The sequence below is a fragment of the Lithobates pipiens genome, unplaced genomic scaffold, assembly GCF_037356315.1.
Source record: "Lithobates pipiens isolate NorthernLeopardFrog02 unplaced genomic scaffold, aLitPip1_a1.2 Scaffold_18, whole genome shotgun sequence".
Classification (NCBI taxonomy): domain Eukaryota; kingdom Metazoa; phylum Chordata; class Amphibia; order Anura; family Ranidae; genus Lithobates; species Lithobates pipiens.
In genome coordinates this window covers 208,074,163-208,098,123 of record NW_027507758.1, presented here as the reverse complement: position 1 = coordinate 208,098,123, position 23,961 = coordinate 208,074,163, and the positions used below count along the sequence as shown (strand labels likewise).

Genomic DNA, 23,961 nt, shown 5'->3' with positions numbered 1-23,961 from the left:
GTCACACACAGCCCCTCCCCCCCACAGTTAGAATCACTCCCTAGGAAGCACTTAACCCCTGCAGCGCCCCCTCCTGGTTAACCCAATCACTGCCAGTCACATTTACACAGTTATCAGTGCATTTTTAATCACACTGATTGCTGTATAAATGTGAATGGTCCCAAAATAGCACCAAAAGTGTCTGATGTGTCCACCATAATGTTGCAGTCGCAATAAAAATCGCGGATTGCCGCCGTTACCAGTAAAAAAAATATATATATTAATAAAAATGCCATAAAACCATCCCCTATTTTGTAGACGCTATAACTTTTGCGCAAACCAATCAATAAACGCTTATTGTGATTTTTTTTTAACAAAAATATGTAGAAGAATTCGTATCGCCCTAAACTGAGGAAAAAAAAAATGTTTTATATATATTTTTGGGAATATTTATTATAGCAAAAAGTAAAAAATAATGCGTTTTTTTCAAAATTGTCGTTTTTTTTTTGTTTATAGCGCAAAAAATAAAAAACGCAGAGGTGATCAAATATCACCAAAAGTAAGCTCTACTTGTGGGGAAAAAAAGGACATCAATTTTGTTTGGGAGCCACATCAGAGGACCGCACAATTGTCAGTTAAAACGACAAAGTGCCGAATCACAAAAAGTGCTCTGGTCTTTGGCCAGCCAAATCCTCCGGTGCTGAAGTGGTTAACCTTAGAGGACCGATTTTGTGTGTATGGGATTATTGTCATATATATTTTTTGTTTATATCTTGGATATGCTTTGTTTGCACAAAAGACACAATGATACAATATAATAATTTAGGTATACAGCAGCGCAACAAATTTAAATATTTGATTTTCCAACTTGTGGAGAACACACTGTGGTGATTGCAGCAGCAAGTCCCGTGTCCTGTACAATTAAAGGGGTTGTAAAGGTTTCATTTTTTTTTAAAATAACAAGCATGTCATGCTTACCTCCACTGTGTAGTTCGTTTTGCACAGAGTGGCCCCCGAGCCTTGTCTTGTGGGGTCCCTCGGTGGCTGTCTCGGCTCCTCCCCGCAAGAGCTAACCCACCTCTGGGAAGAACTCTCCCAGGGTTGTGGCTCCTGCTGCTGCCTGAGCCTCCTGTGAGACCAGAATATGAAAAGAGAAGACCTACAGCTGAGCACAGCGCTTGATCACTGACTGGCTCAGTGACAACTGTGACGGGAGTCACTTTGGGTGGGGGGCTCATGGAACCCAGCTTACCTTAGAGAGGTCATGAAACTTCTTGTCCAGCTCCCCCGGCCCCTCCTATGTGTAAGTTACCATGTGTCTATTAGGGACACAGGGTGATCAAGAAACCCAGTCAGGTCTGCACTAACTCAGCATTTCATGTTACCCGTTTATCCAGGGTTCTATATGTGTGGTTTCTGTTGAAACAAACATATACACATACATATATATATATATATCCCATAATAGGTTGCTCCAAAGGAAGAGAGAAACAATAAAACAATGGGATACAGCCACTTAATAAACACATAGAAACCCCCACCCCACCTCTGACAATCTAGCAATGGTCTGAGACACTCCTACTATATTCTAGCAGTCTGAAAGGTGGAATTATTTATCCTCATATTTCTTGAGGAATATTGTTCATAAATATTTATGTCCCAAGTGAAGGAGCCCCTTCAACATAAACCACACATATAGAACCCTGGATAACAGGGGTAACACGAAATGCTGAGTCCACCGTTGTTCTACGCTGAGTCTGGTTAGTACAGTTCCAACGGGGGTTCTCGGTCCCCCTGTGCCCCTAAAGCCCCATACACACTATCAGTTTTTCCTTCAGATTTACCAAAACCATATAATATGAGGTCAAACCTTAGGAGTTTCAATTTGTATGCTATCAGGCAAGCCCTTGCACTACACGGTTTTGGTAAATCTGAAGGAAAAAATAAGCAGAAAATATGATAGTGTGTATGGGGCACAAAAGGCAACTTATGCATGCACTTCTGCTTACACATAGGAGGGACTGGGGGATCTGGACAAAGTTTCCTGACCTCTCAAAGGTAAGCTGGGTTTCACATGCCCCCCCTCACCCAAAAGTAACATTTATGGGAAGAGTTTTGTAAAAAGTTTACAGATTGCCTCCATTACACAAGGAAGCCATATTTGATTATTTTTTTGCCGGTTTTAAGAAAATCAAAGTCGTCAGCAAAATAAAATGTACGATGTGTGTCAATTGTAAATCCTATATCTTTTTATTTATTTTTCTTACAAAATAGGAGTTAACCGTTAAAAGGAGGTAATGTTATGTCCATAGCTTGGTCCGTCAGATCATTACTTTGTTTCATAACTTTCCCTTGAAAAATGCCAGAAGGAAAACCGTTATCCATGATAATCAATGTATTTATAAACCTCAATATAAAATGACCTGTACAATAAAAAATTAAGTTATACTCTAAATAAAACAGATGTAAGTTAGTGTCAGAGTAAAAACACAGTAGAAAGTGAAGGGCGTGAGTTAAAAAAAAAAAAAAGTAGTTATAAATGTTCTTCTTTGTAAGGAGAAGATTCTGTTACTTGAGAAGCAGGTATTGTTGATAAACAAAATGAAGTGCTTGCCCTTGCAGGTGTACTAGTACAGTTATACTCATGGTTCAGGGAGACAAATTCTTGTCGCAGTAAAGTTGGTTGATGAGAACTTGAAAAAGAATAGTCAACAGAACTGGAGCAGCCCGGTATTTGACAAGAAAAGTGAGGACTTTGAAATAGAGAAATACTTGTTTCTTCAGTGAGTTTCTTCATCATTCCTTTGAACAAAATATCAGTGATAAGTACCTCTGATAATAGTCTTTGCTTTTCATCCATTTTTCGTAACTTGGCTGCAACTGTAACACCAAATGCATCAAATTCGTCTTCTTTTTGGTTGAGAACTGCAGTTGCTTCATTAAGTAGCTGTCTGCTCAGTTCCTCATTTATGGTCCGCCGTCTTTTTTGGTTTTGAATTGGAGGAACTTGCTGGGGCATTTCAATTACTTCATGAATTTGGGGACGAATACAAACCTAGCCATTGTTAAAAAAAATATAAAAATTAATATATATTTTTATTATATATATATATATATATATATATATATATATATATATATATATATATATATATGAGACATTTATACAAAATTAACATTGCTACAATTTTTCAAGCTATTTAATAAAAATAGCATGTAGCCTAATATTTAAATAAAAATCGCATCTGCATACTATATACTATGTATTACCGGAGGTTTTGATGTTTTTACAGAGGATTTCCAGACTCAACAGGTTGTTGCCAACACTCACCATATCAAACAAAATGAATGGTTTGTTGGGCCTCCATCACCATTGTAGTCCAATAGTTGGGCATCGTAGACAGAATTAGAGGGTCAGTATGGGCAACAATGGGAGGTAGCTGCTGTTAGTATATTAAAGTAATCTGAAAAAAATCTAAAATCACAAACTTAACCCCTGGAGGTGTGAAGCGTGTTATTTGTCAGTTTATCACATAAATTGAGCCACAGATATGCTTAACCACTTCAACCACAGGGCACTTATACACCTTCCTGCCCAGACCAATTTTAAGCTTTCAGTACTCTTACATTGTGAATGACAATTATGAGGTCTTGCGAAACTGTACCCAAACAACATTTTTATCATTTTTTTTTCCACACACAGAGCTTTCCTTTGGTGGTATTTGATCACCTCTGGGGTTTTTATTTTTTGTGCTACAAATAACGAAAATTTAAAAAAAAAATGTCCGTTACAGTGCTTTGTAAATAAGTAAATTTTCTCTTCTTTCTTTCTTCACTGGCGGGCACTGGTGAGGCAGTACTTGCCATCGCCATTGATGAGGTGGCACTGATATGCAGCATTGATAGGCGGCACTGATGGGCACTGATAGGTAGCACTGGAGGGCACGTATAGCCAGCACTGATCAGAGGCGCTGGCAAGCATCGCTAATGGGCACAGAGTGCCAACCCTAATGAGCGATGATTGCCATCCCTGGTGGGCTCTAGGGGGCTTACCTGGTGGTCATGGGTGGGCATCCCTGGTGGCCATAGGTGAGCATCTCTGGTGGTTCTGGGTGGCCATCCTGGGGGGGCTGCACTGATAATCGTCTGTCAGTGCAAGTAGAGGAAAAGCCGATACACAACTTTTCCTGTTTACACTGTGATCAGCTGTGATTTGACACACCACACCCCCGATCGCCACGCTGCACGCGATCGCGGCTTATCCTGCTGGACGCCATATAACCCAGTCAGGATAACTGAACCACTTCCCGGGCCATCATTCTGCTATGGGCTAGCCGGGAAGTGGTTATAAAATACAACTGTTTCAATCCAGATAAAAAATGCATAAGTAGAAATCAACTTTGTTCAAAAATGGAATTTCATGTAAACCAACTTTCACTATAAAAAAACATTTAAGGAGACCTCCCCTCTACAATAAAGGACCAACAGGAAAGCATGCGAGAGTAGGGACAAGCTTTTGTACTGGAAAACGTAAATGTTTTTACATAATTCACCTACTGAATTTTGATTTGCTGATCATATGACAAATAGAGGTGGGTTTACAAAAGGATGTGAGGATTTGATTTCTTTACAAAAGAAATTGTTAAACGACTCACTTCAATTGTCCATGTGAAAAAATTGTCCTCTTTTCACATTGACAATAAAGTGAGTCTTAACTAACCTGCAAAATTCACATTGTGAAGTAATGCAATGTACAGGACAGGGGGAACTTATTCATACCCCATGGGTTATAAGCTTACACCTTCGTGACTAGACACTGGCAAGCTTTTAAGAACATGTAAAAGCCTGGCTTGTGTAATGTACTATATAGAATTTGCAGGTAAGTCAAAATCCCTCTTATCTAAAATCTGACAGTACAGGTAACTTATTCATATACCATGGGATGTACCAAAGCAATGAATACAAAGGGTGGGCTACAACTAAGTAAACAGAACTGTGCCAACAGGCCCAAAAAATGGAGGGTCAAAGACTCAAATTCAGAGTGCTGCTGCAAGAACTTTGCGGCCAAAAGCTGCATCTGCACAAGATTAGACATCCCCCTTGTAAAACTCTGAGAAAGTATGAACAGAAGACAAGGTGTTAGCCTTACACAGTTTGGTAACAGAGACTTGGTGCCTAAAAGCCCAGGATACTTCTACATATCTCTTTTTCCTACCTACATTTTTTTGTTTAACCCCTTTCCATTCAGCCCTGGTATCCCTTTAACAGGGTCTGTATGTCTGGGGTAGGGAAAGGGGAAAGTTTGGAAATTGTGTGACCTCTAAATGGCTGTAGCAGTGGTCACATGTTCAGGAGCTGGTCCCAACAGCTTCTGATTGTTAGTGGGAACTGAGAACTGACAGCTCAGTCTATGTGCTAACAGTGCACAGTGAGCAGGCTCTCAGCACAGAAACAGTGACACATATGTGCAGCGTGTAGGAATCTCAGCCCATCTTTTTGATGCCATATCTGTAAGTGGATGACAATAGGTTATAAGCATAAGTTCCTGATCCACTGTGCAATGGTGGATATTGAAGCAGAGTGCAAGGTCCCAAGGAGAGAACAAGCAAAACTGTTTAATGGAAGCAGTAGCTTTTATGTACATTAATGGTTCCATCCAGGCAGTGTAGAGAGAATTCCTTAAGACACTTAGGAGTGGGACACACGCATGACAGAATATCCTGATTGAGATGGAACGCTCAAACCACCATTGGGAAAAAAGGATGGTCTTGGATGGAATACAGATCTTATTGTTCCCAAAACCTTGTTACCGCATATAGTGCTGCTTAAGGTGCTCTGCTGGTAAAGAATCCCGGTATCTCACAGCAGTGTAAGAGAGCAGGTTGTCTTGTGCTTGATCCAGGAAGCCGTGATGCATGTAGGGGGCGAGATACAATGCACATTATTAGCTCAACTGGTGGAGAGGAATGGAAATAGTTCCAGCCTGGAACTCCTCCTAAGCCATGCCAACTGATGCATTTTGCCTCACCCACCAGAGCTTATTCATAGAGGTAGAAAACTAATCCCCAGTGGGCGGGTTAAAATGCATCAGAGAGACATGGCTTAGGAGAAGTTCCAGGCTGAGACCGACAAAGATTTGGGGGCACACCCTTAAAGATGCTGATAATGGGGTATTTTAACGCAGTAAGTGTGCTTAAGCACCATATAGCCATATGGTCTGACTAAATCCCCATATTTTTTGAAAATGTTCAGGTGTTTTAGATAGCCTTCCAGGAGGTAAATGTAATTTTTGCATGTGTGCTCTGTAATAGTTTGTTCTCCAGGCTGAGGCTGTTCACACATCCCTCATGCTCCCTCATGCCTTCACACAATCCTATTGTTGTGAAGTATGAGGAGACACTCTACATGAAAAGGCTGTTAGTACAGAGACATGCGTGACAGACCTGATGACCACCATAAGACTACTTTGCAAGTAAGAAGCGCCATGGAAACATCCCTGATGGGTTTAAAGGGTGGTTTCTGCAGACCAGAGAAATAAATTAAAGTGTTTCTAAAGGCTCAACATTTTTAACCTTAATGCTTTTTCTTCTTTAAAGCAAAAAATGTTCCAGTAATTGTAATTCTCCCTCATCCCCGTCTACTTGCCCGATCCCCATTTCGATCCAGCACTGTGTCCATCTGCAGCAGCTCTCCCCTTTCTCTCTGCTCACAGAGGCAGCAATGGGGGATGCCATTGGCAATCAAATCCTGTGAGCAGAGTGCAGGGGGCAGGGCTGAGCCACGATGTATCAATCGACACACATAGCCCAGCTTGAGATTGAACCAACAGGTGTGCCCGATAGAAAGCGCCTTCCTATCGTTTCCCCTATAGGGTACCAAGAGCTAGATTCTGGTCAATACCTGTTTGTAAGAATTACAGAATTCAAGGCACAGAGTAATCTCTGAGACTGAATAGACTATTCAGACCAGGCAAAGTAAGATTTACAAGTACAATAATAGATCTTCCTGTAAGTGGCATTTCTTGCTTTTAGCAAGGTAGGAATCACATACTCAGAAACCCACTATCCTTTAAGACCTGGGTGTCAACAACCACCACAAAGGAGAAACTGAAGCCAGGTTGAAATAGAGGACCTTGAGATAGCAGATATAGCCTGTTGGGAAGGGGACTGAAATAATCAGATACAGTATAAGAGTATACCTGTGTACTCCTTTCTTTTGACCAGTTTGGTGCGAGTAGGATTATTTTTTTCCTATCTTGCTCTGTTTTGTGCAGCAGGTGAGGAAAAATTTGCAGTGGTGGAAAGACATAAATTTGCCTGAAGTAAGACCAGGTGATAATTAGAGCTTCCAAGGACAGAGCTGATGGAGCAAGGGAGGAGGTGGAATCCTTGTGCTTGACGCTCCAAAGGGAGTAAATTAATGGGAAAGTAATAGTGGGCGTATGCTACAGGTCCCCTAACCTAAGGAACAAAGCAGAAGTCTGACCTCCTATTGCAGTTAGGAAGGGTGGCAAAGCAGGGCAATGTTATTATAATGGGGGATTTCAATTATTCAGATATCGACTGGGCAAAAGGAACTGCTCATTCATCTGAGGCTCACCATTTCCTAAATATCTTGCAGAATAATTTCATGGGTCAGTTGGCACCAACAAGAGATAAAGCATTACTAGACTGACTGATTACAAACTCAGATCTGATTGTGGATGTGAAAATACGGGCCAACTTAAACTGCGATCACGGTAATTACATTGAGTATATATCACAGGAAAGGAAGGAAACATAAGGGTAACACAAGTACACTGAATTTCAAAAGAGCCAACTTTCCTAAACTGTGTTCTATGCTTCAAGATAACAAACAGGATAAAATCCTAGGAACAAAAAACTGAAGAAAAATGGGAGTGTTTTAAGAACCCATTTAACAAAGATATTATACAGTGCATTACAATGTGTAATAAATATAAAAGAGCCAAGATTAAACCTGGGTTATAACGTAATGTATAATGTAAAAATGCATATAAAAAAAAAAAAAGGAAAAAAAAAGGTCTTCAACAAATATAAGGCTAAAAGATCATTAACAGCATTCCAACACTACAAGCAATGCAATAAGAAGTGTAAGAGCGCAATCAGGGCTGCTAAAATAGACCACGAAAGAGTAAAAAAAATAAAAATAAAATCCAATACATTTTTTTAAATATATTAACAGGAAGAAAGTGAGGCCAAAGCATATTGGTCCTATTAGGGATGATGAAGGGCATTTGATTACAAAAGACAAGGAGAAGGCAATGGTTTTAAATGCATTCATCTAGTATAGTAAGCAAGACTCTACTGTTAATAATGCATCACAGGATGTACCTTGTGGTTAACAGAAACCAGTGTCAAAAATGGACTTGAAAAACTTGACATAGCTAGAGAACCACCCAGAGAATTAGCCCTTGTACACACGGTCGGAAATTCCGACGGAAAATGTCCGATCGGACCTTGTTGTCGGATAATGTGTGGGCTCCATCTGACTTTTTCCGTCGGAATGTCCGACCAACAAAGTTTGAGAGCTGGATATAAAATTTTCGGACAACATGATCCGATGCGCGTCAATTCCGATCGTGTGTAGCCTAGTCCGAAATAAAGAGGGAGGCAGGCTGGAGAAACTGGGGAAAACTGGGGAAATTAGCGAAGCCTTTGGCCCCCAGAGCACACAACTATTTAAACGCAAAAATTAGTTGCCTGAGGAGTACATATCTGAGGGAAAACAGTCTGGTTCCGAAGTCCAAGAAACAGCAGCAGATGACATCTATGTCCCCAGGCTGTGGTCATACAAGAGCATCTTGCATCTTCTGTCAGACCAGACTGAACCCAGGTCATCACTCTCTGGTCTTCCTTCCACGCTGTGGTGCTGGAAGTGTGGCAGAAGGAGGAGGAGCATGGTCCAAGTCACACAAGTGTGTTTGTGTGATTTGGCCCTTTAACCCCTTATTCAGAGTTTTGTATAATTAGCTCCTCATACATGAGGTGTTGCCCCTCCTCCATTTGCATGCAGCCAAGGCGGCAAAGGCCTCTTGATATGTGGGGGTGGCTTTGAGGGCCACAGAAGCCTCCCCAATTAGCTTGAGCGCTGACTCCTCCACATTCCCCCCCTGCTGGCCCTTTTGGGTGGAAGGCGGAGGGGAGGGACTTGTTATTGAGTCAGGCTCCTAGGCCTGCCCAGCTCTTGGCTGCCACTTACCCCTGCCTCCTCATGGCTGCCACATTCCACAGCCATCTCCTGGCTGCCGCATTCCACACCCTCCTCCTGGCTGAGATTTTCCCGTTTATGAAAAAGGGACATAGTTTTAGTTTTTGGTTCAAACACACAATTTTAAGCTCCTGGCTGTTGCAGATTGTTAACAAATAGAAAAAAACTATCATTCTGAGCCCAGCATTTTTCATTCTTAGCCCAAATATTTTGGCCACTACTGTCTATTGATATATGAAACACTTTCTAAAATCAGCAATTAGTGAGCAAAAATCAAGTTAACATTCATTTTACTCCAAAAATATGTAGAACAATACTATATCTGGCTCAAGCTGGGCTCCTCCACACCTTCCTGACTGGAAGGCCCAGGTTGGGCGTCAGAAGCCTCTGCAAGGGTGGAATGAAGCATAGAAGGAAGCGTGGAAGGAAGAGTAGAGAGGGATTCCCTGACCTGGTCTGACAGAAAATGCATCCTCTCATAGTACCACAGCCTGGGGACATAAACTTCATCTGTTGCTGCTCCAGTTTTCATGGACTGCAGCACCTTCTTGGGCTCCCTCAGATATGTACTCCTCAGGCCACCAATTTTTGTTCTTAAATAGCTGATGTCTGAGACAAGACACAACACAAGACAAACCCTAATGCCAGGCTAAACTCTCCTAATCTTGTCCTAATATAGGCCTCAATCTAGAAGCAGTATAGGCTAGTGATGTACCAATGTTAAAATTGTACCTTCGAGTGAACGATCCGTGCGTCAGCTCCTCCCTCTGCTCACAGATCGTACGTACGACACACGCATGTTGCGTTTTATATACAGTGCGCATGCGTGAAACTCTGCCCACCCAATGTTCTTTCTAGTCTATTCCCTGCCCCTTCTCTTTCAGCGCAGTGGGGCGAGCACATGGCGGAGACACAGCAGGGGCAGATAATTCCACCAATGAGGAGGAGGAGGACGAGGAAAGCCAGAGCCAGAAACGTTCCTAACCCAGAGGAGAAGATTTAAGGCCTCAAATATGTCTTTTGGAGAGATGTTGGACATATTGAAGAGGAACGACTACGATGGGAAGTATGGACCTTACCCAAACCCAAATGTCAGAAAGGTCAAGATCATGACTAAAGTTGCGAAGAGTCATCAGAAGAATTTTGGGGTACGACGATCCAAGGATCAACTGAGGAAACGCTGGTCAGACCTGAAACTGAGGGAGTAAGATCAGACCAGAAGGATCAAGCGAGTTCTTCAAAAAAGTATGTAGTTGTCGTGTGTTCATATTATTATTGCTTGCATACTGCGCCATGTGCTTTGATTTAATGTTGTACAGTTTAAAATGGCCACTTTCATGTTCATGGGTTCAATCGTTCATAATAAACATCATTCGTTAGCCCACTCCAAAGACGATGTTTTGGCAAGTTACATTTGTTCACACAACAGGTAAGTATTCCAGCTTTAGAAAGTGTAAAAAATAATGTTTTCACCTTTGAACCAAAAAACACAATTGTACGACACATTCATATTTCCATTTCTGCCCTCAAATATCTGTGTGCCAAGTATTTATTTTTTACATTCTTATAGGGGAGAGAAGACTTGGGACATCTGAGGACACCAGGGACCCCACACCTCCCAAAGAAGGGGAAATACCAACACCAGAAGCAGAAGAGGAGGAGGAAGGAGAGATTGTCGAAATTGGTGAAATTGTCACCACAACAGGTGAGTCTGAGACCACAGCTTCAGGTAAGCTAATCAATGTATGCCTGCATATTTATAATAGTGTTTTTTTGGTTTATTTTTAGGTGATGTGGATGTTGTGGAAGAAGAATCGCATTTTACCAGTGAAAGTGCCCAGATCCTCATTGGGGAGATAATGGAGTGCAATCGCGATTTAGATAATATCAAGAAAAACATCAATGATGTTCAGCATAAAATGAAGATCATTGATGGTTTAGGATGTTTTATCATCCATTTTAATTTTCCCAAACCTTTTTTATATTTTTAGAAAAGCCAAATTTGGAAGATGCACACAGTGTGTCAACTTGTGCTATCTCCCATCATGGGGGATCAATGTAAGCATTTTGTGGGTGCAACCCCTTCCTTGCTACTAAAGTGGCTGAGATAAAGGGGTTGCATCCCCAAAACACGTACATTGATACCCCATGATGGGGCACATGTTGATATTAGGCATGGGATCAGGAGGAAAATGGCCACTTTTTGTTACACAATTTGTGTGCATCTTACAAATTTGGCTTTTACAGGGGTGACACCCCATGTGATAAAGGCAATATTAACACAGTTTGTACATACTCCTGTCTAATATTGTCTTCACTTTTCAAAGTTGAACTTTGTAAGTTCCGGTGTTCTGTTTGTTATGCTTTGATACATGCCTGTTTACACAAAAACACCAAGTTAGATAAATGTTACCAAAAATAATGTTTTATATACACCAAATATGTTGGTTTGTTGTAAAACCCTTTTCTAAACGCACATGTGAATGTGCTTTGAGTAAAAAGTTCAATTATCAACAATGTGTGGCTTCCTTTTTCAATGCGCAAAAGCCAGGATGGCCAGCTTAAAGGGCCGTCAGGTTGGCATTGCATCAGGCCCAACTGAGGCCACATGGTTTGCTGAGTGTTTCTTCAAAATATTGTGCAAAATGCAGCACGAAAGCACTATATGATTGAGTTTATATTCCACCATGTGGATTGGAGTCACAAATAGGCGGAACCGGCTGGTCATTATCCCAAAAGTGTTCTCCACTACTCTTCTGGCTCAGGCCAGCCAGAGATTAAAGATCCTCTGGTCTTGGGTGAGGGTCATCAGGAAAGGCCACATCAGATGGCCAACACTCCATCATCCGGCCATTTTTCCGATTTCCACATACAGGAAGTCATATGTCGCTGACACCACCGCCAACATCACGATACTATTATACCCCTTGTAATTATAATAGTAGGACCCCGAGTTGGGGGGTGGGACGATGCGGACGTGTTTCCCATCAATTGCACCTCCACAATTGGGAAAGTCCCAACGGGTGGCAAAGTGGGAGGCCACGGTCTGCCATTCCTGTGGCGTTGAAGGAAACTGTGGAGTCAAACAAGAAAAAAAAAAGTAATTTTGCACATCAACATTGCAAGCAGATTAGACACAAACATTTTTGCCCAAGATCAGTATAACATGTTTGGAAATGAGTATTTAAAGCCAAAAGTATAAGGTCCCCTTATCAGATTCCTCACCCCCCATTCGATGACCCATTGCAAAAAAATAGGGGAGTGGGGATGTTTTGGACAGATAACCCTCTCCACGTCATTGAGAGCTGAATGCATATATAATGTTTGATACTTTGGCCAGCCCCTCCTTACTTACACTATCGGCAGCCCACTGGACAGGTAAGAAGTGTCATAATATAAAAAAAAAATGAACAAATGGAAGCACATTTAAAAAAAAAAAAACTGTAAACAGTAGCATTTGAAAGTATTGAGGCAGGCCCTTGCATTACATGTTTTGGTGAATTCATCCATAAATCTGACCACAAAAGAGGTAGGTATATTGGGTTTGGAAAAGTCAGCAGATAGAGGATTGTCATCAGCCGACCTAGCAGTTGGGGGGAGGGGGGTTCCTAATGAGTTTGGACCACCAAAAAAAAACCTATGGCACTCTGCATGAATTTAAGCACACACAACATTTAGGGGGTGTTTATGGGAAATCAACACTATGGAGCTGACAAAATACATTGCCAAGTGACTAGGCTATAGGTTTATGGGCCCAGAAGAGTGTGCTGGGGAAGTTAGTGAAGGCAAATATACATGAAGGACAAAACAGGAACTTTAAAAGCTTCCAGCATGCATAAGGACAAAGGGGAACAGCATATCAATTACAGCATATTGCAATCATGGTAATTAGGGAATGAGGAAAGAAATACAATACATTATCAAACATTAAATACATAGAGTGTGATGTTAAAGTAGAAAACTTACCTTAATATAGTCCTTCTGCAGGACCTGTATGATGGCAGAACAGGTCTCTGGAATTATGATTCCCAGAGCCTGGGGGGAGATGCCTGTCGACAACTTCAGGTCCTGAAGACTTCTCCCTGTTGCCAAGTACCGCAACGTGGCGATAAGCCATTGCTCCGGAGTAATGACTTGCCGCATGCAGGTATCCTGCCTGCTGATATAACGGGACAGCAAAGCCAGCAGACGGTGAAAAACGGGGTCCGTCATCCAGAGGTAATTCCTGAAATCAGGATTATTCTCCCGGATCTCACGAAGCAAAGGCATGTGCGAGAATTGGTCACGCTGGAGCAACCAATTCTTGCTCCATGAACTCCTCCTTGTCCTGTTCATGGACTGGGCTTGTGTCAAAGCTAAAAGTCCCTACACAGCACGAACTCTACAAGTATGTACACGAAACATGGCTTCAAAACGGTCGGCTGGTCAGAACGGACAACAGAAAGCACCGGTAAACAGCAAGGCCTGAAAGAACAAACTGAAAACCAGAAACGAGCGGACAATAATCACTGTTAATCAAAGCGTACTATACCAAGATATAGTCTGCAATGACCAACAAATGCGAACTGACTACACGCACTGATAAGCAGATATGCACCCACAAGCACAAACTGAAGAGCAGTAACGATCTGAAGCACAAACCTGAAAAGCGCGAATCGTCTCTAACCAAACTTCTACTAAGACGCGATAAATACGAGATCAGGAGCCCAAAGGGTGCCGCACGTGGTGCTTAACTTCCCTTTTCTAGTCCCGTCTTATGTGGTTTATGTCACCACGTTCTTGTCGACCGGAAATTCCAACAACTTTGTCCGGCTGTGTGTATGCAACACCAGCTCCGGACTAAATCCGTCGGAAATCATCCGACGGATTTGGTGATCAGAATGTCCGACCGTGTGTACAAGGGCTAACACTGCTAAATTTGAGAATCTCAAAGAGGAGCACTTGGTATTGCAGTCATGATTGGAAGACCAGCAGAATAGGGACTGTCAATCTAATCTACAGATCAGGGGGATTCCTGAGACAATGCTTGATCTGAAAGCTACTATGATAGCCCTGTTTCAAGAGTTAAAACCTGCCTATCCCCACTTAAATCCAATGGTACACCACGGGACATTATAGCCAAGTTCCACTACTAACGCTCCAAGGAACAGTTACTCATAGATGCCAGGGGCAAGGATTCCTTGTCTTTTCAAGGTCATTCTTACCAGTTATTCGCAGACCTATCCCGCTTTTACAGTGGGAAAGGGACACCCTCTCAAACGTTACCTGCAGGTACTTCAGCACAATCAGATCACCTACCATTGGGGATTTCCATTCTCAGTACGCTTCACATACCTAGAAACCAAATATGTGTGGCACATGCCCGAGGAACTACAGACATCCCTGCTGGACTTCTGGATCATACCCCACACAGGGATACGTCATGCAGACGATCGGCTTCTCGTTCCCCACAAAAACTGACAGCTGCCGGCAAAGACCATGCAGACCACACATGCCAAAATCTTCACAAACAAGGTCGTTTTGATAACCCTGCAGCATCCAAGGATGACTCAATCGACTGACTTAACCTAAAAGATATGATTGATTTCAACACTCTATATTGTTCCCACAAGCCGATGGAACTCTCCTACGAGGGTCTTGAACATTCTCTTCCACAGACCCTAGTTTTCATCTGTCACCATCTAGTGGGGATCATCCTGCTTGAGTTTAGCTGAGCCTGGTTATCCTATCGGCTCGTAATACCACCCTTTGGTCCCTCCCGACCTACAGGAATTTCTGGTAGGCTTTGTGCAAACCGCTGATATCTTTGATTAGGAAGCCTCTCTCAATCATAGGCCATATCAATGAACAAAATTGTTTCCACAGGGCCCTATATTGTATATATATATTTATAAACATATATATTTTCAAATGCCCCCTTCATGGGTCCTCGGGGCATGATGGCTCTGCTGTTTTGGGTATCGTTATCCTTTCATCTGTTATTGAAAACACTTGCTGTCTCAGACAACTCTGTAATTTCTACTGATTCAAGATCTATGTCATCTATGCAACGTAATATGTCTAGTTCTATGCTTTACCCACAGGTCTAAAGCCCAGCAGTTGATACCTATTGTCCTTCACAGGCAATAATGTCATGCTACTTCTAAATATACAGTTAACTGTTCTTTATTCTCCGGTGTTGTTCCCCCCACTGGAACTTCTTGCTCCCAGATTTACTGCCCTCAGTTTCCTGCTCCTATTATGCAGGAAATTAAGCCACTACAGGACTGCTTGACGCTCCCCTAGGATACTCTTATACCCTGCTGTTAAATTATTGTTCAATAATATTTCTGACAATTAAAAGGGTTGTTTGATTTTGTTATGTTGACTCTTGTTCTGTCCGTTTCTCGCCTCTTCTCTTTCTCCCCATGGTAGATGCGGTCCTCTATTTAAGACTTGTCCTCACCATTCTTATGGCTAACGCAGAAATACTATGGCCCCATTAAACATTCTTTCTTTCAATGTTTAAGGCTTCAATACCCCGCACAAGCGCACCAAGGCACTACGCTCCTTTACAGCCGCAAAGGCTCATATTATCGGTCTACAGGAAACTCACTTTAATGAAAAATCCACCCCTAAATTCCTCTGTACCTCCTACCCACAATTCTATACAGCTTCAGCCACAACCAAAGAGGAACCCTTATTGTTTTCCATCGTTCCACACCATTCACCCTTACGTCTCAAATAAATGATCATGAGGGCAGGTATCTGATTCTCACTGGTCATATCTCAGATACTGCTATCACAATTGTGTTGTACTATTCTCCAAGTAAGCGCCGAAAGCTTTCATTTCACATCTACTCCAGGTGGTGTAAAAAAAGCACAAATTTGGAACGGTCATTCTTTGCGGGTATTCAAATCAAATAAGTTTCCCATTCCTTGAGAAATCCCCAACAGCCCCATCCTCTAGCCCAATCAAATTGACTTTCCAACCTATACTCTACACACACAACTTAGTTGATACTTGGCGCAAAGCCAATCCTCTTAGTAGGCGGTATATGCATTACTCATCCACACAAATCTTTCTCTCGCATCGACCACATTTTTTTCCCGCAAGCATGATCCCAGAGATATTTTATTCAGTTATCACCCCTTTTTCTTGCACGGACGATTGTGCAGTATAGCCTCCCCAATTCCCATGATGTAAGATACAGCCTGGTGTATCAACAACACTACTCTCTCCCACCCCCTCACCGTTTAGATATCAAAGTGGCTCTCAAGGACTCTCTCTCTAACAATGCTACAGACAATGTTTCTGCACTAACATTATGGGAAGCTCATAAAGCCGCCTATGTTAACTTCTGCCTTCAATTCTCTGCTAGCCGGCCCCTCATTTTGATTTGAAACGCTAACTTTTATAATCTCTAGGTTACCTAAACCTAAATCGGACTCCTCTTCTTGGATCAACTATCATCCCATCTCTCTTAAACTGCTAGTCAAGATTCTCGCAAGCCGCTTGAATACCATTATAGGTCTGCAACCAAATAGGCTTTATGCCAATTCGTCAAGCCAGCAACAATGTTAGACAAGCCCTGTTAATCTCTCATGCAGACAAGACTAGACACATCCCAACATGCCTTCTATCCCTTGACATTAGGAAAGCATTTGACTGTCACTTGGCCTTATCTACAATACACGCTCCAGCCCTGGAGTTTTGGGAACCACTGACTTGGTTCTCCTCCTTATATAATAACCTGCAAGCATACATTAAGTACACTGGCTATAAATCAGTGATGGTTGATATTAGGAGAGGCACTAGGCAGGGTTGTACCCTCTCCCTGTTATTCACCTTACTCATTGAACCATTGGCACAACTGATCAGGTCGGACCCTGATGTGCGCCTCCAATTTGCTTGCCATATTAGGGAGCTTTGCCCATAACTCCGGACTGCATGTTAACCCCCAAAAAAATCAAATGCAGTCATTTCCACATCATAGTCATAACTTCAACAACGTGTCATGGTTATGCAGTGATCTTCCTGTTTGCTTACCTCCCCTTATGTGTTCAGACTAAGAGGCCAGCCACTTCCACCTGGTGGTTTTTATAACCTCTCCTCTAAGCATGGCTCCACCCCAGGCCCCATCAGGGAACCTTATATTAACCTGTGCACTGCAAGCCAACAGTGTTGATCAACCATTGTGTATTCCTTTGTGTGTTTAGCTTCCTGTTACCTGCCGTGTGCTCTTCTGTTGTTCCGTTACAGACTTTGGCGTGTCTTTGACTATCCCTGTTTGCCTGTTATCCTGACCTTTTGGCGTGTCCCTGACTATTCCTGTCTGCTTGTGGCCCGACCTCGACTTTGTCCCTCACCATCCCTATCCTCCTGTTGCCTACTGTGGGTGTGAGCTGGGGGACCCTGGGGGTCGCGACCTGGAGCCAGTTGCAGCCAAGTCCATCCTCACCACTCCAGGCTCTGGTGAACACCTGCTGGCTCTTAGACTCCGTGCCCCAGGGAATCTTACGCTCTAACCCCGGTGGGACCTGTCTCCCGTCCGCAGCAGTCAGCCGTAGGGTCCACAACCTTGCGGTGCACTCCTGATCCCTACGGTGTGCATCTGTCACCTCGCCTCAAGGTGACCTGACACAATGTCCCTATTGCCATTCACTTGGGTGACATCTTCCATATTTAGGGGAACAACTCACTGCCACTATAACTGATCTCTTTGCTGTTAACTACTTACCCCTTCTAAGACCGGTAACCAGTCTCATGCCACAATGGTCCTCCCTTCCCCTATCCTGGCTGTAGGGTTAATGTCCTACATATGGGCTGCTACTAAACCTTGTATCCCTAAATCTATGTTTTTAAATTGAGTGGTAGGATGAGAAATTTGGAACTCCCATACAAATTTTATGCAGTGCAACTCACACAACTGCCTAATGAAACACCACTGTGGGCAACAGTCAAATCTGTTGACTGCAACCCCATTTCGGCAGCAAACATACTGTGGCTTCAACCGAAAGACAGAGCTTCCATTTTAAACCCTGTTACTAAACATTCCCTAAACATTTGGGACAAATTTGGAGACATACGTAATCTCTAATCTCCCCATAACCCCCTCTTTTCCTTACTCAGAAACCCAGCATTTTATCCAACCTGGGAATCTCCTGCTGCATTCACAGCCTGGTCTGCAGCTAACCTATTCAGACTCCACAAACTGATCTCTAACAAAACTATCCATGCGTTTCCTACTCTAGGCGAGTCTTATGCTTTTCCTAGGTCTGAACTATTTGCAAATAAAAAATTTTTACATGCCATTTCTTAGCACTGGATCTTTACTAAGTCAGATGACACAATTCGAACACTTTTGCAAGAGTGACCCACATATTAGGGGACTCATAAATTTTTTACCAACAATTATATGCAAATCCAAACAATGCACCACTATCTTACACTATTAATTGAGATTTCAGATTGGTACAGTATCTGGATGACCACTAAATCCTCTTCCCCTAATATTTTGGCAATTGAAACTATAAAGTCCTACCACAATGGTGTCTTGTACCGGTGTGGATTGCAAAATAAGTCCCATCATATCCAGGGACATGTTTTTGAGGCTGCTCAGATCAGGCACCCACATACACATGTGGTGGCAATGCCCGATTGGCCAAGAATTCTGGAAGAACATCTTTGCTATAGCCTCTAAAGCCCTAGATATTCTTCCTGACCCGGCAACGGCCCTCTTAAACCAGCACAGCTCACACATATTCAATTCCAATTACTTGTACAACCTACCACTGTGGCCAAAGAAATCATACCCAAGGCATGTAAACTCAAACTTTGGTTGTGGCTGAAGCTAAACATAGGATGAATAGGGCCCTTATCTTTGCTAAAATGAAAGCCATTGAAAATAAAATACGGAAATATGAAAAAATATGGCAACCTTGGGTCAGGTACTGTTTACCCTCTGAATTTGACAACTCCTTATTATTGCCTTGGGAAATTAACTTCTCTTCTACCGGTTTAGAGCATATTCTAATATGGAACCGCACTTCCGTCCTGGGAAGTTTCTCTCCCTCTGAATCCACCCCCCTTTTCTCTCTGTCTGATCCTCTTGGTGTGGGCGCTCTACAGAGACACCCACTGACGCATTCTCGCAGAACCCTAGACTAGCTCACGGTCACTCCTCCTTCTTTCACCCCCCTTATTTTCCTACTCCACCCTCACCCACATGAAATATCTTTTTTTCCCAAGTTACAACCTAGAAATTGGTTTAATACCTATTTAACTTGTGATTTTTGATTGATACATGAATGTTTTTTTATATCCTGCATGATCGTAGGTAGAGGTACACGTTTCGTACACCTGTAAACTTGTATTGCTCGACTCATCCCTGGCGAGGGTGAGATTACTTATATGTTTGTTATCTTGAATACTCAATGTACGATGGTTCTCAATTTATTTCTGTACCTACTTGACTTTCAAAAATCAATAAAATCTATTGAAAAGAAAAACATGAGATAAATCACCAGGATCAAGTGGCTTACACCCATGGGGTGATAGCTAGTCCGGTGTTCCTAATTTTTATGGACAGTTTGCAGACAGAAATGATACCAGCTGAAAAGTCAAAGTGGTATCAATATTTAAGAAGGGACAGAGACATATACCTGGAAACTACAGGCCAGTCAGTCTAATATCAATAGTTTGTAAATTGACGGGGATGATCAGGGACTATATCCAAGAATATGCTGATGAAAGCCATATCATTAGTAGTATCCAGCATGCATTCATGAAGGATTGTTCTTGTCAGCCCAATCTGTTAACATTCTATGAACAAGTGAGCTGCCACCTAGATAAAGGTAGGCCTGTGGACATGGTATATCTGGATTTTGCAAAGGCATTTGATACAGTTCCCCAAAATCTGTTTAACTTATCTATGATATAGAGATTGGTATAAAGAGCTTGATCTCAGTGTTTGCTGACGATAGGAAAGCTAAGCAGGGCAATAACTTCACAACGGGATATGGAAACATTGCAAGAGAACCTCAATAAAATAATGGGTTATGCAAATACACGTCAAATGAGGTTTAATGTTGAAAAATGTAAATTAATGCATTTGGGTGCTAAAAACATGAATGCACGTTACTCGCTAGGGGGAGAACCTCTGGGGGAATTCAGGATCAAAGTAGATGTCAGGCTCAGCAATGGCATGCAATTCCAAGCTGCTGCAAGCAGAATATTTGCATACATAAAAAACGGGGTTTACTCCAGAGATAAAACTATAATTTTTGCCACTTTACAAGACTCTGGTTTGGCAGCATCTTGGAATGCTGTCCAGTTCTGGCCACCAGTCCTCAGGAGGGATGTCCTGGAAATGGAGAGAGTCCAGAGAAGGGCGACAAAGCTAATAAAGGGACTGGAGGACCTCAGTTATGGGGAAAGACTACAAGCATTAAACCTATTCTCTCTGGAGAAGAGACGCTTGAGGAGTTATGATAGCAATGTACAAATACCTTACTGGTGTCCTTTGCATAAGTAATAAACTTTTCAGTGGGAGGGAGTTTAAAAAGACACGCAGCCATTTATTCAAACTGGAGGAGAAGCGGTTTAACCTTAAGCTGTGTATAGGGTTCTTTACGGTCAGAGCAGTGGGGATTTGGAACTCCCTTCCACAAGCACGGGGTGTCGTTAGTTTTAAAAAAAAATGGGATATGATATAGACATACACACACACCACAGGTTGAACTGGATGGACTGGTGTCTTTATTCAACCTTAACAACTTTGCAACTATGTAAGAGTTAGAGAATCTCTGCTTCTAGCAACATACAGAGATACAGTATCTCAAAAAAAGTGAGAACACCCCTCACAATTTTGTAATTTTTTTTTTATACCTTTTCATGTGACAACACTGAAGAAATTACACTTTGCTACAATGTAAAGTAGTGAGTGTACAGCTTGTATAACAGTGTAAATTTGCTGTCCCCTCAAAATAACTCAACACACAGCCATTCGTTTCTAAACCGCTGGCAACAAAAGCGAGTACACCCCTAAGTGAAAATGTCCAAATTGGGCCCAATTAGACATTTTCCTTCCTTGTCATGTTACAAGGTCTCAGTTGTGAATGGGGTGAAGGTGTGTTAAATTTGGTGTTATCGCTCTCACACTGGTCACTGGTTCAACATGGCACCTCATGGCAAAGAACTCTCTGAGGATCTGGAAAAAAAGAATTGTTGTTCTACATTAAGACGGCCTAGGCTATAAGAAGATTGTCAAGACCCTGAAACTAAGCTGCAGCATGTTGGCCAAGACCATACAGCGGTTTAATAGGACAAGTTCCACTCAGAACAGGCTTCTCCATGGTCGACCAAAGAAGTTGAGTGCACGTGCTCAGCGTCATGTCCAGGAGGTTGTCTTTGGGAAATAGACGTATGAGTGCTGCCAGGGGTGGAGGGACAGGCTGTCAGAGCTCAGACCATATGCCGCACACTGCATCAAATTGGTCTGCATGGCTGTCATCCCAGAAGGAAGCCTCTTCCAAAGATGATGCACAAGAAAGCCCGCAAACAGTTTGCTGAAGACAAGCAGACTAAGGACATGGATTACTGGAACCATGTCCTTTGGTCTGATAAGACCAAGATAAAGTTATTTGGTTCAGATGGTTTCAAGCATATGTGGCGGCAACCAGGTGAGGAGTACAAAGACAAGTGTGTCTTGCTTACAGTCAAGCATGGTGGTGCGTATGTCATGGTCTGGGACTGCATGAGTGCTGCGGGCACTGGGGAGCTACAGATCAGTGAGGGAACCATGAATGCCAACATGTACTGTGACACAATGAAGCCGAGCATGATCCCCTCCCTTCAGAAACTGGGCTGCAGGGCAGTATTGCAACATGATAGCTACACCAAACACACCTCCAAGATGACCATTGCCTTGCTAAAGAAGCTGAGAGTAAAGGTGATGAACTGGCCAAGCATGTCTCCAGACCTAAACCCTATTGAGCATCTGTGGGGCATACTCAAACAAATGGAAGGTGGAAGAGCGCAAGGCCTCTAACATCCACCAGCTCCATAATGTCATCATGGAGGAGTGGAAGAGAACTCCAGTGGCACCCTGCGAAGCTCTGGTGAACTCCATGCCCAAGAGGGTTAAAGGGGTTGTAAAGGTAAATGTTTTTTCACCTTAATACATTCTATGCATTAAAGGTGAAAAAACATCTTACACTGCCGGCGCCCCCAGTCCCCACGTTTTACTTACCTGACCCCTCGAAAATCCTGCACTCGCCCCCGCCGTCCTCTTCGCCGCTCAGCCTGGCTGCTGATTGGCTGGAGTGGATGGATTGAAAGCAGCGCAGACATTGGCTCGCGCTGCTGTCAATCACATCCAATGACGCAGCGCGCCGGGGCAGGGCCGTGTGATACAGCAAGCGGCTATAGCCGCCGGCTGTATCACGGGAGCAAGCCCGCAGGTGCTTCTCACCATGCAAGGGAGCTTGCATGAACATGATAAGTACCTGCGGGAGGAAGCAGAGACAGCCGCCGAGGGACCCCAGAAGGGCAGGTTCGGGGCCACTCTGTGCAAAACGAGCTGCACAGTGGAGATAAGTATAACATGTTTGTTATTTTAAAAAAATATACATTTTAACTTTACAATCCCTTTAAGGCAGTGCTGGAAAATAATGGTGGCCACACAAAATATTGACACTGTGGGCCCAATTTGGAGATTTTAATTTAGGGTGTACTCACTTTTGTTGCCAGTGGTTTAGACATTAATGGCTGTGCCTTGAGTTATTTGGAGGGGACAGAAATTTACACTGTTATACAAGCATGGTAGCAAAGTGTAATTTCTTCAGTGTTGTCACACTAAAAGATATAATAAAATATTTACAAAAATGTCAGGGGTGTACTCAGTTTTGTGAGATACTGTAGCTTTCTGTTGTATCTGAAGGCTAGGATGTCCACATACAGAGTACCCCATCTTTAGCATATCAGATTGAATACATCGGGATAAAGAAACCATTCCCCTCGGTCCAAGTGGTGATGGCTGGGATAAACCGTCTGCTTGTTATCCATGCCTAGGATGTGGACTGCAGAAATCACTGGACAGTGCATTTGTCCGCAAGAGAATCTTGCTTCCTTCCTTCTTGCTCTCCTGAGGGTTGATATATGCTTTAAGCTCCAAGATTATGACAGGGAGTTTGGTTTCCTTTCTTGACCACAAAGGGTCAAGGGTTGGAAGACTCCTCCACAGTCTTGCAACTGTTATAGGAATTTTCCAGTTGTAACGGAGGAAAGATTTTGTAATTGTTAGAACTGGAATGGTGACCCAGCAGAACAGGGAAGTTCTTGTTTAGCTAGATCGGAGCATTTGTACTTCCTTGGAGGCCAGGGAAAGAACCAGATTCTTCCATGCTAACAAAATGCTTTTATGGAGACCGCTTGAGAGGAATTGGGCGAAAGGTACTGGTCTCGAAGGAGACGACCATTAGACCCAGAACTCTCATAGCAAATCTCACTGTGGGATTTCTTTTGGATCCCAGTTGTCGAGCAGGTGCTCTTAATGAAAAAACATTTCCAGGGTCAGACCCATGTATTCTAGGTCCAGGGAAGCCTGCAAAGCAGATATGTTGAAACTGGTCACCAAGCCACAGTTCAGGAGCAGCTGGATTGTCTTTCACATTCACTGAGAGCTGTAAGGGAGAAGAATCTTTCAGTAGAAAAGCATCTAGATAGCCTGTCACCTGTGTGCCATGAGTTCTGGGGCAAGCAAAAGGTACAAA

General features: G+C 42.8%; 1 protein-coding gene across 1 annotated transcript in view; it reads right to left on the bottom strand.

Moving 5' to 3' along the window:
• Nucleotides 1-2,206: 2,206 nt before the first annotated feature.
• The window catches only part of LOC143987650 (uncharacterized), a 330,091-nt gene continuing 308,336 nt past the window's right edge, over nucleotides 2,207-23,961 (bottom strand). Inside the window, exon 5 of the mRNA XM_077486545.1 lies at nucleotides 2,207-3,034. Coding sequence (XP_077342671.1) covers nucleotides 2,513-3,034 — 522 coding nt within the window. The 3' untranslated portion in view covers nucleotides 2,207-2,512. The remainder of the gene's footprint in view (nucleotides 3,035-23,961) is intronic.